The sequence below is a fragment of the Macroventuria anomochaeta genome (assembly GCF_010093625.1).
Source record: "Macroventuria anomochaeta strain CBS 525.71 unplaced genomic scaffold BU25scaffold_11, whole genome shotgun sequence".
NCBI classification, from domain to species: domain Eukaryota; kingdom Fungi; phylum Ascomycota; class Dothideomycetes; order Pleosporales; family Didymellaceae; genus Macroventuria; species Macroventuria anomochaeta.
The window spans coordinates 596,460-609,229 of NW_022985372.1; the positions used below are offsets into that span (position 1 = coordinate 596,460).

The 12,770-nt window shown below is 52.3% G+C and overlaps 7 protein-coding genes across 7 annotated transcripts; 4 read left to right on the forward strand and 3 right to left on the reverse strand.

The window, feature by feature from the left end:
* Positions 1-106: 106 nt before the first annotated feature.
* Positions 107-644, forward strand: BU25DRAFT_26915 (uncharacterized protein). The gene has a single exon (XM_033701803.1). It carries the CDS (start codon positions 269-271, stop codon positions 581-583), a length of 315 nt encoding a protein of 104 aa, XP_033563297.1. The 5' UTR covers positions 107-268; the 3' UTR covers positions 584-644.
* Positions 645-932: 288 nt separating this feature from the next.
* On the reverse strand, positions 933-2,210 carry BU25DRAFT_26924 (uncharacterized protein). Its single transcript, XM_033701804.1, has one exon. It carries the CDS (start codon positions 1,967-1,969, stop codon positions 1,259-1,261), a length of 711 nt encoding a protein of 236 aa, XP_033563298.1. The 5' UTR covers positions 1,970-2,210; the 3' UTR covers positions 933-1,258.
* A 1,238-nt stretch (positions 2,211-3,448) lies between these two features.
* On the reverse strand, positions 3,449-4,237 carry BU25DRAFT_26935 (uncharacterized protein). The gene has a single exon (XM_033701807.1). It carries the CDS (start codon positions 4,135-4,137, stop codon positions 3,622-3,624), a length of 516 nt encoding a protein of 171 aa, XP_033563299.1. The 5' UTR covers positions 4,138-4,237; the 3' UTR covers positions 3,449-3,621.
* Positions 4,238-4,410: 173 nt separating this feature from the next.
* On the forward strand, positions 4,411-5,251 carry BU25DRAFT_338305 (thiamine pyrophosphokinase; the record flags this gene model as incomplete). Its single annotated transcript, XM_033702718.1, has 2 exons — positions 4,411-4,644; positions 4,697-5,251. The coding sequence occupies 2 exons, from the start codon at positions 4,411-4,413 to the stop codon at positions 5,249-5,251; spliced, it is 789 nt and encodes a 262-aa protein (XP_033563300.1).
* A 1,760-nt stretch (positions 5,252-7,011) lies between these two features.
* BU25DRAFT_338011 (glycoside hydrolase family 16 protein) lies at positions 7,012-8,882 on the forward strand (the record flags this gene model as incomplete). The annotated part of the gene is made up of 2 exons (XM_033702704.1): positions 7,012-8,766; positions 8,817-8,882. The coding sequence occupies 2 exons, from the start codon at positions 7,012-7,014 to the stop codon at positions 8,880-8,882; spliced, it is 1,821 nt and encodes a 606-aa protein (XP_033563301.1).
* Positions 8,883-9,220: 338 nt separating this feature from the next.
* On the reverse strand, positions 9,221-10,391 carry BU25DRAFT_27006 (uncharacterized protein). Its single transcript, XM_033701815.1, has 2 exons — positions 10,202-10,391; positions 9,221-10,135 (listed from the first exon to the last, which is right to left on the reverse strand). The coding sequence occupies exon 2, from the start codon at positions 10,059-10,061 to the stop codon at positions 9,480-9,482; it is 582 nt and encodes a 193-aa protein (XP_033563302.1). The 5' UTR covers positions 10,062-10,135; positions 10,202-10,391; the 3' UTR covers positions 9,221-9,479.
* BU25DRAFT_26946 (DNase I-like protein) lies at positions 10,235-12,770 on the forward strand. Its single transcript, XM_033701813.1, has 3 exons — positions 10,235-11,386; positions 11,484-11,953; positions 12,128-12,770. Exons 1-3 carry the CDS (start codon positions 10,327-10,329, stop codon positions 12,443-12,445), a joined length of 1,848 nt encoding a protein of 615 aa, XP_033563303.1. The 5' UTR covers positions 10,235-10,326; the 3' UTR covers positions 12,446-12,770.

Genomic DNA, 12,770 nt, shown 5'->3' on the forward strand with positions numbered 1-12,770 from the left:
GCATAGCGAAATGGCGTTACATCTGTCTGTTGTGGGTCATGTATACGATGTAGTATATAATGCATAATGATTTATTCGTCAGCCCGGATGACAAACGAATTAGCGAGGTGGACGTGCTCTGGTCATGAGCAACCCCGGTCTGTGGCTGCGTGAGACCTCAGCCTTGTTGATTTGCTGCCTCCATCAGCACTGCCCACCTCGTCCGCAGAGAGCACAATTCCAGCGTCCCGTTGAAACCCATGTGGAGTGATTTTCTGTAGGCAGAGCGATGTCTTCGAACACCACTGCTACTTCATCTATACAGCTCGAGGTCCTCCCAGCAACCTCAACAGCTTCTGCTCCAGCTCAGCCTACTACCCCGCCGTTATCAACAGGATCTACAACCAGCCTGACAGCAACACCAACATTGACAACACTCACCTGGTCGACCGCAAGCACCTCAACTACATCCAGTCTCCAAAACCTTCATCCATTCCGGCTAGCGCAATTCATTCGCTATGGACAAGTACGAAGGACTTTTGGATGCTCTGCCGCGAAGCGCGCGTATGCGTGCACGCGTCCTGCGGTTCTACATCGATTCTGACATGTAGGTTTAGGAGGCCATAGTGGACACAGAACTTGTCGAAAGTTGAGAGACTGCGATCGACACTGGCCTGTCGTCGCCGCCGAAGGTCTTTGGTTTGAGGCATTCTACGCATAGTCTGATCAAGAATGGAACCAGCCTTGCATCGCACGACCGCACCACCGACCTTGCGATGTTGCTCGAGGTTTACAAGACGCCAGCCACGGTTCACGTGCTACCGGTTCTACTAACCGTCGTCTTGAGCCTGCTATTCTGGCTTGGAGTAGCGGCGTATTTGGAGGTCTTACCATGAAAGTGGATTGCCTACATCAGTGGTCGACTTCCTCATCGAGCCGGCACAGGTAGCTTCCTTTCATTCTTCTTGGCTGGCCTTGTAGGAGGTTCAACTGCAGTCGGAGAGACGGTGAATTATACGAAGACAGGAGCTTTAAGCGGAGCGGCACTGGCGATACTTCTCCGATTGTTAATTTGTAGCATTAGACTTGCCGCTAGAGGCTCGTCCTTCCTGAATTTTTGGTGAGATAATCGCTGAGCTTTGTATAGTGATACATCAACTTTGAATCTAGGGCATACAGCTGGTTGGGATTTTCATCGATTGGGTATCAAGATACAGACTACCTCCAACGCTTCCTGATTCAAGGCGCCAATGTTTGTGCAAGACAACGCTCTTTCTATTTAGTATGGTATCGGACTCAGCATAAACACATCCTCCCACACCGGCGCACTACCCGGTATCGCCTGCATCTTTGGTATATACGGCGTCGACGTAATCATATTCGCCGTATCGACATACATATTTTGTTTTGAGTGCTGAGTCCACTCGCCCTGCATGACGATACCAGAGTCGAGGGCGCTGTCGACGGCCTTTGCATCTGGAACTACGTCGTCTTGTGGCGGTATCTGGAAGTTTGACCAGTCCTCGGGCATTGTACCTAGCAAGGCGTCAAAAGTGCCCTGCATCTCGACGTTCTGCGCGAACATGTTCGCCTGCGCCATCTCTTCAGGTTCAGGCGTCATCCAGTTGTCGTCCGGCAGCAACATCTCCATATCCGCGAACCCCAACCCAACGGGCACCAGTCCATCACTGGACCATGGCTGGCAGTCCAGATAATCCATATTTTCGACAAGGGGAAGTGGGTCACTGTAGCCGAATGGCTCAGCAGGCGTCTGCGGCGTTGCACCGCGAGAGAATGGGAAGCCATCTTGCTCGATCTCTGGGGTGAAGCGGAGGTCTGGCTCTGGACTGGGTGTGTACGAGTAGCAATCGTCCACGATCTGAGGCTGATACGTTGGCAGAGGTGTGAGTTTGGAAATCCCGGAAATGATAGCTGCTTGTTGGCTCATCTTGACTGCGGTACGGAAGTCGATGTGTGAAGGCGCGCGCATGATACTCCGCGGTCTTGTCGAGGAAATGCTCCGAGGCGAAGGGGAAATGGTTGAAGAGGGTAGGATACCGGGCGTTGGGAAGCGCTTTGGTGTTACAAAGGGTTTCTTGGTGGAAAGTGTGCGGTAGTTGTTGTCTGATGTGCGGCGTGTGGAGCGAGGATCGCATTTTATGCCTTTGGTTATGCAGCGGGAGCATGATGGTAGCTACTAGGTGGTTAGTATGAGAACGCTCTGCCAAGACGTTCAGACAGCTTACAGCTTTATCACATCTTGTCTTTGCTTTTGCGCAAGCGACACATGCAATTGCTCGTCTTGATGGATCTCTTGCGTACGGATTGGGGGTCGTGGATGCTGATCCTGCTGGGTAAGAGGGGTTTGGTGTCGTGTTTGAGGATACTGGCTTCATCTTTGTTGTTAGATCCATCGCGAAAGAGTGTGGTTTCGACAAAAATGAGTATCAGCCAGAGTGAATGGTGACGTAAGAAACCCGTTCCCGTGTGTCTTGGAAGTGGATAGTAGAGCACTGAATGAGTGTAGTTGATCTGTATCGTATGCAGGCCGCTGCAAGACTCCGGGAATGAAGCGTGATATACATTTCACTTGAGTTGAGATCGGGCTTGGCGCATACTGCATGGTCAACGAGATGGCCGCCCAGTGCAGGAGTCAACCTGGTGCTAGGCTCCACTGGCGACAGAGTATGCATAGCCTGTTCGGTAAGCAAGTAAACGATACTCTGGACCGACCATACTATCGTGGTTGTGGCGTTGTCAAGGCAGTCTGTAACCTAGCTCAGGGCATTCAAACGTGCCTGAAATGAACAGAAGCCCGAACTGACTGAGTACAACTGCCATGTTCGACGCATTTCGAGGTAGCTGTGCAAGTTTCAAGAGTCCGGACCGACAGGGGTGTGTCCTGCATGCTCACAGGTACCGTGCAAGCATCGATGACGATCGAAGCTTATTCACAGTGGGGAGCCGGCGTTGATGCATGGCGTTGAGGCTCAAACTTGAGAGAAGCCAGTGCGCGATCGGTTACATGCATCAAATGTAGATGTCCGTAGCGAGACTGTGTCGCGGCCATTTTACCGAGGACCTTGCAATTATGACCTATACTGAGGAGAACAGTCAGTATTTGGAATCAAAGTATAATTTCGGTCGATATGTGAGCTGCAGCCATTGAGTCCAGGCATATCGTATCGGCGGTCGAGTGAAAGGGAAAGCAGTGACAACGGTTTGTGGTGTTTATGTGGATTCCACTGACTCTAATCTGTTTTTGGAAGCGATGACTGGGGTACCCCTGCAGCTCATGATCTGTACCCTCGACTCGCAAAGTGGGCGTCGACATCGGCCATCAACGCTGTTGCTGGAGACAAATTCTCAGCTGCGAATGCTATCACTCATTTGGAGTGGGTCGTTTAGATGTTCGTGGCTCTAGGGCCTACTCATGGGCTGGAATCAACTCGGAAGATCGGGTATTATGCAGGGGAAAGGTCAAGTCCGGATGAGCCCTGCCTGACCGAGAGCTGATTGTTCTCGCCAGTGCCTTGCTCACGAACAGTCTTGACCAGATTAACAGAACTTCGCGGTGTCCTCACCTTACTATCTGAAACGCGGACATCGGTGATGGAAGCTTTTTATGGGCTCACCAGTCTCTCAGACCTGGCGCTGAGCCACGTGTCGAAGCCTGGTGCACGAGCGGCACGTAGCTTCAATCGACTGAACTCGACAAGGCGCACGCGCTCTTTGGCGTACGGTTCTCTGGTTGAAGCCCTGAGAGTACATCAACAGTGATAAGCCGGCATGATTGTGGTTGATGGCAATCTCAAGGCTCGACGCAATCAGTTGGTCTGAATATGATCGTTGAATCGATGTCTCAACAGTGTATAGCACAGAATCACACGTCTCTTTTTGAGACTTGAAAATATCGCCACGGCTAGCCCTTGGCTTGTGTGCATGGAGGTTTACCATAAGGTGAGGCTTTTTGCCTGGATCCTTGCAGGCACAAGGGTGCAGCAAAAGATGGCGAGAGCAGGGCAGCATAGTGGAGAGCAAAGACAAACTCTTCAGAGCAAGCAGCACTGCCTCGAAGCCACTTGGTCGTTCTCGAACGGGACTCGGGTTTGATTTTCGGGGACCGCGTGGACTGGGTGTCCGAACGCACGTCGACATGGCATATGTGCGCTACACGAGTACAACACCACTCAAAGGCAGGCTAATGATGAGAAAGCATCTTCAAAGCATTAGTAGAGCACTTAATGATGCTGGAAAGTGAGTGAGTGAAGGTTGAAGTTGGTCTCGTGCTTCGCGCCTCTTTAGCGCGTTTCGCCTAATTGCGTCAGTGCCTTCCATCCCATGTGCGTGCGCATCATACTCTCCTTCCTCTTTTGCGTTACCTTTTTGGATCAGGACACCCATAGACGGCGTTTCGTTTGTTTTGGAAGCATGGGTACACCTGAGTTGTGCGAGTTGGATCCTACCATCTTTCTGGCTGAGAACGATCATCCTGAAAAATCAGCAAACCCGCCCGATCTGCTTATCCTGAACCAGCCCATCACCGACTTTGCTACATTCTCCCGGCTATGGGGACATACCAACTATCACATATGCGCCGACGGTGGTGCAAACAGGCTTCATGACATGTTCAAAGGTGATCTCGAGAAACAAAGAGACCAATATGTAAGAAAACAAACCTCGCTTCGCCTAGACAAAGTCACTAAGACCCATGCAGCTTCCAAGTATCATCCACGGTGATCTCGACTCGCTGCGCGACGATGTGCGCGCATACTATGAGTCCCATGGCGTTGAGGTACTACGAGATGGCGACCAGTACAGCACAGATTTCGGAAAGACGATGTCCAAGATCTCTGCGCGAGACAATGCGGCATCACAGAAAGATGTGTTGATTCTTGGTACTCTAGCAGGCCGAGTGGACCAAGGTCTCGGACTTTTGCATGAGATGATCAGAGAAGAGACCAAGCATCCAAATTTGCGCTTATGGCTCTTTTCTGAGTCCAGCCTCTCCCTTATTCTCAGGAGCAGACGAACGGTTGTTCACAACCTCTTGTCCAGCGGGCTCTTTACAGAGAATTTGGGTCTTGTTCCTGTCTATGGCCCAGCAACTATCAGCACAGCCGGACTGGAATGGGATGTCAGAGATTGGTTCACACAGATGGGCGGTCAAGTCAGTACAAGCAATCACGTCAAGGCTGACAAGGTACAAGTTGATACAGACGGACCAATACTCTTCACCATAGAACGGGCGCCATTAGAGCAAACGTCGTAACGATGGTCAACGCTCAAACCCAGCGGCTATGCAAGGCTGTTCAACACATTGAGCCTCCTGGTCCGAACAAAATGGCATGCGCGCCTAGGCACGCGACATGCAAGAACAGGGTCGAAAATATAAATTGAGGCTAAAATACTGTTTGGCCGATGCTCGTAATCATAAATTCCGAGTCGGTCAGATTGACCAGGGATAGCTGGTTGCCATCACAGCGGTCTGTACGAACATTGAACACCCAGGAGATTGTCATGGCTAAGAAGTCGAAATCTGATCGGCATGTGCAATCATTTCAACAACCGCGCATGTCAGCTCAGCAGCATTGTGGCTGGTCGCAAGCCGAAAGCGACCTCTGGAGCATTGCCGCTTTTTCATATTGCGGGAGTTTGTGCGCGAAGTTCGACAGGTGTTTCCATCAATCGTAGATCGGCGGACGCCTCCTGGGCGGGCGCCTCTTGCGTCTGACCTGCAACTTTAAACCAAGAAAGCAATGAGCTACAGGGCGGCGTCCTGTCGCTCGGCACCCGCTATGCACTATTAAATTGTCGATGCGACAATATCGGTTTTCCACGATAGAATTCCCTCATCGTTCTCAGACGTTTCTAGACGTACGGCACGGTAGCCTCGGACAGACGCATGCATTCAGCAAGCTTGTGCTGCATCAGCATAGGCGAGCTTGGGCTCATTTTAACTACGCTCGATGCGGCTGCAGTGTACTCTCTTGTGAAAGTCAGGGGGTCGCTGATTGGCTGGTCCGAAGCACGTTTACCCGTTGATCGGGGTTCACTATCAACACGAGCTATACTCTCGTCCTCCTTGGATAATGACCCAACAAAAGTGCAGTGTTCGCTGCCCTGGTTCTACATTCACCTCGCTCGCTACTTCAAATTCACATGGAATAATTCCCCCTTCGCGCGCTCGAACACGCAAACCCGCGGGCCGCCAGAGGTACCAAGGCTATCGCTCCCTTCCGATGTAACAGTAGTACCCCGGTCGCACACCCCGTCCAAGCTTTTCAACAACGAGCGCCTCCATGGGACAACTCGAACACTGCATGCGCCACCTCAACGCTCATTCCACCGAAGTCTCCATTGCATTGACCTGTCGTTGTCTCAGTCGCATTGTGCAGGAGCAACTGGGCGAGAACTGGGTCTATCGGCTGTTGCGAATCGTCGAAATTGAGAAGTGTTGTGGGGAAGAAACGGGCCGAACCTGTGGAATGAAAGAAGGGAACGATGAGCATACCACAAAAGGTTGTCTCGCGCCCCGCGTCGCGAGGGTCGCTGGCAAGAGAAGCAGGAGACATTGAGCAAGCAGGACGAACAACTACCAATCTGAATGCTGGAAGAGTTGCATCATCGCTGCGTGCCTCCAACACAGAAGCAGCAGGCTCTCGTTCTACAACCCCTACTCCGATGCACACAACTGTACCCGACGATGGTGCGCGTTCGTCTTCCGAGTCGGTCTCCACCGGGCCACTGTCCCAGAAACAACAACAGTCGCCCTCTCGCTCACAGTTACCGACACCGTCTTTGAAGTTAGCGAGATCATCAACCAACAGCGAAGGCACATTCGAGTCGAAGGAATCGAAGTCAAGCGAAGATGCACCTACACCCCCAAGCCAGCCGGGAACCGCGGTCGATATACCATCGCAACGACGTCCATTTCCCAAACCGCCGCATCGACACCCGCTACGGATACGGCACAAGAGCACACAGGATCTTGCGAGTCAGAATGCCCGCCCAGTCGGCAGTCCGCTGACAATGCAGGATCTTGGTAGTGACTATACACGGTATTTCAACCCTTATTTCGCTGGCGCAAGAAGCGCATCATCCGAGAAGCTCGCCTCGCAATCAGCACCAACGTCTGGCACGACTACACCAATGGCTACAGTCTATCCCACGAACCCCTTCCTCACACCTAATCTTACGCCGACTGCGTCAACGACCAAAATCAACATCCTGTACGACTCGGAGACGAACGTCTCGCTCATCGATGATCGACTTGCTGCACCATATGAAGAGAAGGGCATGGCATCGTGGCCGTTGATAGGCGATGAAGATGAGCCGGATGACGATATGCATATGCCACAACCGGACGATGATATTAAATACAAGGCGAAACTGAAGGACCACTTCTCGCGAGAGAACATTGTTTCGACGATAGGCCTGTTCATCATGGTAGTTGGGCTTTCTTTTGTGTTCTTTGGACTCCCAATCCTTTCAGCTTTGGGCATCATCGACTATAACTCAGTGTATGGGACGCCCTTGGATCAGATGTCTCACTATCCCGAGCCGGAGCCTTGGGCGATCGTGAACGACAGGAAGTACTCATTACTTCAGAATATGCGAAGAGGTCTGATCGATCCTGACACACCCAAGGCCGCTATGTCAAAGAAGGGTCAGTTTGGCGACGAGTACGAGCTGGTGTTCAGCGACGAGTTTAACGACAACAATCGCACATTTTACGAGGGCGATGATCCGTACTTCTTTGCTCCTGACATCTGGTATGGCGCTACAAAAGATTTGGAATGGTACGACCCGGATGCAGTGACTACCTGGGAGGGAACTCTGGAGCTTCGACTTGATCAATTTCCAAACCATGGTCTCAACTTCCGGTCAGGTATGCTTAACAGCTGGAATCATCTCTGCTTCAAGGGTGGGATTTTTGAGGTTTCCGTATCCTTACCTGGGCCAGCTGGTGTGCCAGGCATGTGGCCTGGTGCATGGACGATGGGAAACCTAGGAAGGCCAGGCTATCTCTCGACTACTGACGGCATGTGGCCATACACCTACCAAGCCTGCGACGTCGGCATCACGCCTAACCAGTCTTCCTCTGATGGCCTGTCCAACCTCCCCGGCCAGCGTCTCTCGTCCTGCACCTGCCCCGGCGAAGACCACCCAACTCCTGGCACCGGCCGTGGTGCGCCAGAAATCGATATTATCGAAGTCGGCGCTACCTATCCCCCTCACAACATGCCCATCGCTACGCAATCCTTCCAAGTCGCACCTTTCGACGTCTATTGGTACCCCAACTACAACTTCACTGCCTTCCCCGACTACAGCCAAAGTTGGTACAATGGCTACACCGGTGGCCCCTACCAACAAGCTATCTCTGCAACCACAAACCTGAACAAAAACTGGTTCGACGGCCAGCAATACCAGCGCTACTCCTTCGAATACGTCCCCGGCGAAGGCAAAGATGCCTATATTAGCTGGCAAGTCGGTGACCAGATGATGTTCATGATGGACGGGCGCGCCATTGGGCCGAACGGCAACATCCAAGCCCGCCAGGTCAGCGAAGAGCCTATGAGTCTCATCCTTAACCTGGGCATCAGTAACTCCTGGACTTGGATTGATTGGGAGCACATGAAGTTCCCTGCGGTCATGAGGGTCGATTATGTTAGATGGTATCAGAAGAAGGATGAGGAGAAGCTGGTTACGTGTGATCCGCCGGGCTTTGAGACGACGAAGTATATTAAGGAGCATATTAATGCTTATACGAATCCGAACTTCACAGTAAGTCTAACAAGCAAGATATTGTATGAGGAGGAGCTGACTAGTTGTAGCAATGGGATCAGACGGGACATAAGTGGCCTAAGCACACGTTCAACAGTGACTGTAACGCGAAGTAGGTGTCAGTGGGGCTTTATGAGGTCTCTACGAATCGTGCATTTCAGCTTGGCGTATGTGGTGGAATTGTACATGGAATAGCGATACACAATGAGGGTGATGCGGCATTTGCGGAAAGGGTTATTGGCGTTCGGCACGGAAATAGGCGAGGTGGTCAACCGCTGTATACTTAAGCAGCGATGTAATGTATAAGGATCAAGCCTCGACTGCCGCGACCCGAACATCATGTTTTCAAGCATCTTGCATCCATCCAGCCGCACAAGCCAGCTAGAGGTATTCAATAAGCCGTGCAACGTCCTCCGGAGTCTCACAACGTTTGGTCCTCTCCTCTAGTAGAGTCCTGCAGAACGTGCGTTGAGCTGTAGGTGACTAGCATCGATGCAAGCAGGTCACACCTTTATCTGCGATTTGGAAAGCATCATATTGCTGACCCACAACACAAGCTGGTCGTGTGGGAGAGAGTGTACAGGAAGCCAGAGTTGTGATGCTTGCCATTAGCAGGCTTTGCATGGTCAATTGAAATTGCCTTTGTGAGCAGACGCTGAACCCCTACCATAGCTCCATCCACCTGAAGAGATTGAATCCCCTTAGTCTGCTACCTAGTAGATGTGTACAAGTCCAGTCGGCGGTGAGATACATTTGCCGGGCAAAAACCCTGCTCCGATCCGTTCGTATACCACGTTTCCACCCTGCCCTGCGACAGGCGTGATGATCAGGAGACAATGTCTCTGTTCGCTTCGCATGGGGCTTCCTTTCGCATTGCCCAAGACAACACACAGTGACGAATGTGCCAACAGCTTTCCAGGGTTGTCAAACATGAGATCGAATTCCTCTTGAGTTGCAGCGCCCAAATCGTGCTTCCGAGCTGTAAACGACAATGAGCTCACGCGATGGGATCCACACAAACCCAAGTGCACGACGGTTACACGTGCGCCGTTGTTATTGGTGGGACGTTCGTGGCTTCCGCCACAACAGCAACCTGCATCAACTTTCCCCTGAATATCGTATTTGCAAGGCCTCCATATCAACTCCACGTGTTTTATCTCGACCATATCTATGGATGATAGGAAACATCCATCAGCCACCTGAGCGGCAGTCGCCGCCCCATTCAATTCAATCTCCGCTACTGCCCACCTTCTGTATTGGGCGGGTTCCTCGGTATCTCCTGGCCTATCAGACATTGCACGCGTCGTCGCGCGCCTAGACGCCAAGCAAGGGACAGCTTCGCGCGACTCCGATGATTGATCTTCTCCTGCTATCATAGGCAATGAGCTAGGTGCGCGGTGCAGATGCCAGGAACAAGTCAAGCGTGCGGACTCACATGGTGATGCTCGCAGCAACCCTGGCTCCTGGGCAGGAACTTAGCTGTGGCACATGGATGATGACCGCGGAGAGAGACTCGTATAAAAGCAAGGGCAGCTCGCTGTAGATCAACTGCGTCCGTGGATGAAGCGTATCAACACAATGGCTCCTATCACGCGCCTGATCGCCCTTGCGGCTTCTCTTGCCGTCTCTTCTGCGACCACCGTTGCTGAGATCAACGGCAACAAGTACCTGTCGCCCTTCAAGGATCAGACTGTGTCGAATGTGACCGGTGTCATCACTGCGAAGGGTCCTGATGGTCTCTGGATTCGTTCGACAACGCCTGATCGTGACGAGCGCACTTCGGACTCGGTCTACGTCTTTGGGCGTACGTTCGGCGCCAACTTGACTGTTGGCGATGCCATTACCATCGGTGGCAAGGTGCTCGAATACCGCAGCAACAAGGACTACATCTATCTGACGGAGATCTCAAACCCGGTCCTGGAAAAGGTTGTCAGCAAGGGCAACAAAGTGACACCTTTGGTCATTGGCAAAGACACTGGCAACCCGCCCACAGAGCAGTACAGCAGCTTGGACGGTGGGGACGTCTTCGCTGTGCCGAACAACAAGTCGCAAATCAGCGTTGCGAACCCAACACTCGAGCCGAAGAAGTACGGACTCGACTTCTGGGAGAGCTTGACGGGCGAGCTGGTTACCGTCAAGAAGGCGAGGGCGCTCACAAAGCCCAACCAGTATGGCGACACCTGGGTTGCTGGAAGCTGGAAGGTTACTGGAACCAACGATCGTGACGGTCTGACCACGACCGATAAGGATGCCAACCCAGAAGCTATCATCGTCGGTTCACCGCTCGATGGTACCAAGAACCCTACCGAGACTCGTATGGGCGACAGTCTCGGGGAGATCACCGGTGTGGTCACCTACGCGTTCGGTTTCTACCGTATCTTGCCTTCTACTGCTCTGAAGGTGACTGATTCGAAGAAGCCCTTGACGCCCAAGCCCACAAAACTCGAGTCCAAGAACGACTGCGGTGGTATCACCTTCGGCGCATACAATGTTGAGAACTTGGCGCCAACTTCCTCCCACCTTTCTCACGTCGCCGAGCAGATTGTCGATTACCTGAAGAGCCCGGATGTGGTCTTCATCCAGGAAGTGCAGGACGATAACGGCGTTACGAACGATGCAGGTGAGTCTCAACAACCGATGCCGAGTCCTTTCCACCGCAATGCGCGGCCGGCAGTACCTCTATGTCCACCTTGACCCCCATACTAACACTTGTTTAGTCGTATCCGCAAATCTTACCTTGAGTACTCTCACCAAGGCTATTAGCGCCGCCGGAGGTCCGAATTACACCTTCATCGATATTGCGCCGGTTGACGACCAAGACGGGGGTGCGCCTGGTGGTAACATCCGAGTCGCTTATCTGTACAAGCCTTCGCTTGTTCGCCTCTACAAGCCCAACCCAGGTGGTTCTCTCGACAAGACCGAGGTCGTCAAAGGTCCTGCTCTTAGCTTCAACCCAGGTCGTATTGAGCCGGCGAGCGAAGCATGGACAGCGAGTCGTAAGCCTCTTGTTGCGCAGTGGGAAGTCATTGGTAAGAAGGGCAAGAGCTCCGGTAATTTCTTTACCATCAATGTTCACTTCGGATCGAAGGGAGGAAGCAGCAGCATCATGGGCGATGCACGCCCTCCTGTGAACGGAGGCGTCGATGACAGGTTGGAACAGGCTACGCTGACCGCAAACTTCGTCAAGGTGAGTTCCAGAATACCCCAAGGCATTCCAAGCCCGTACTTTGCGGGGAGGCTGCAGGTTGCTTGATGCAGTTCGTTTCAGCCGCGGTCGTACACAACGCCACCATCCGCACGAAAGGACCATTCTTAAGCGACCAGACGAAAGAAACGATGCAGCGGCTAACAACTTCCGCAGGAAATCCTTAGCAAGGACAAGAACGCCCGCATCATTACAGCTGGCGACTTCAACGAATTTACCTTCGTTGAGCCACTGAAGCAGTACGTCCAGATCTCTGGACTGAAGGACATGGATGCCGTAGCTGGCATTGACAAGTTGGAGCGCTACACGTACCTCTTCGACATGAACGCTCAGCAGCTCGACCACATGTTCGTCTCACCCAGCCTGATCAGCAAGGCCAAGTACGAGCATGTCCACCTCACCACGTGGGTTTCGTACGACGAGCAAGTCTCCGACCACGACCCAAGTGTCGCCAGAATGGATGTTTGTGTATAGGTGGTGTAGGGCTAGAAGGCGCACTGGAAATACAGCATACGCCACTGTTCAACAGCAGCATATAATAATAACAACACGCATTGACGAAAGAAACATCCAAATCCACGAATATTGATGGACGCCTTTCCACATGCTAAAAGCAAAGCACGTCCGCATGTGCATGCCCCTGCATCGAACACGTCCTCAACGGCATCCTTCGTGTTCTCCCACAGCAACCACACAACCTCGCAAGATTGCGGCACAGTCAGACCCTTTTAACCCAGAGACAATGCACACGGATGGACCTTTGTGTCGGGTTTAGTCATCTCGGAACAAGACAGAAGCT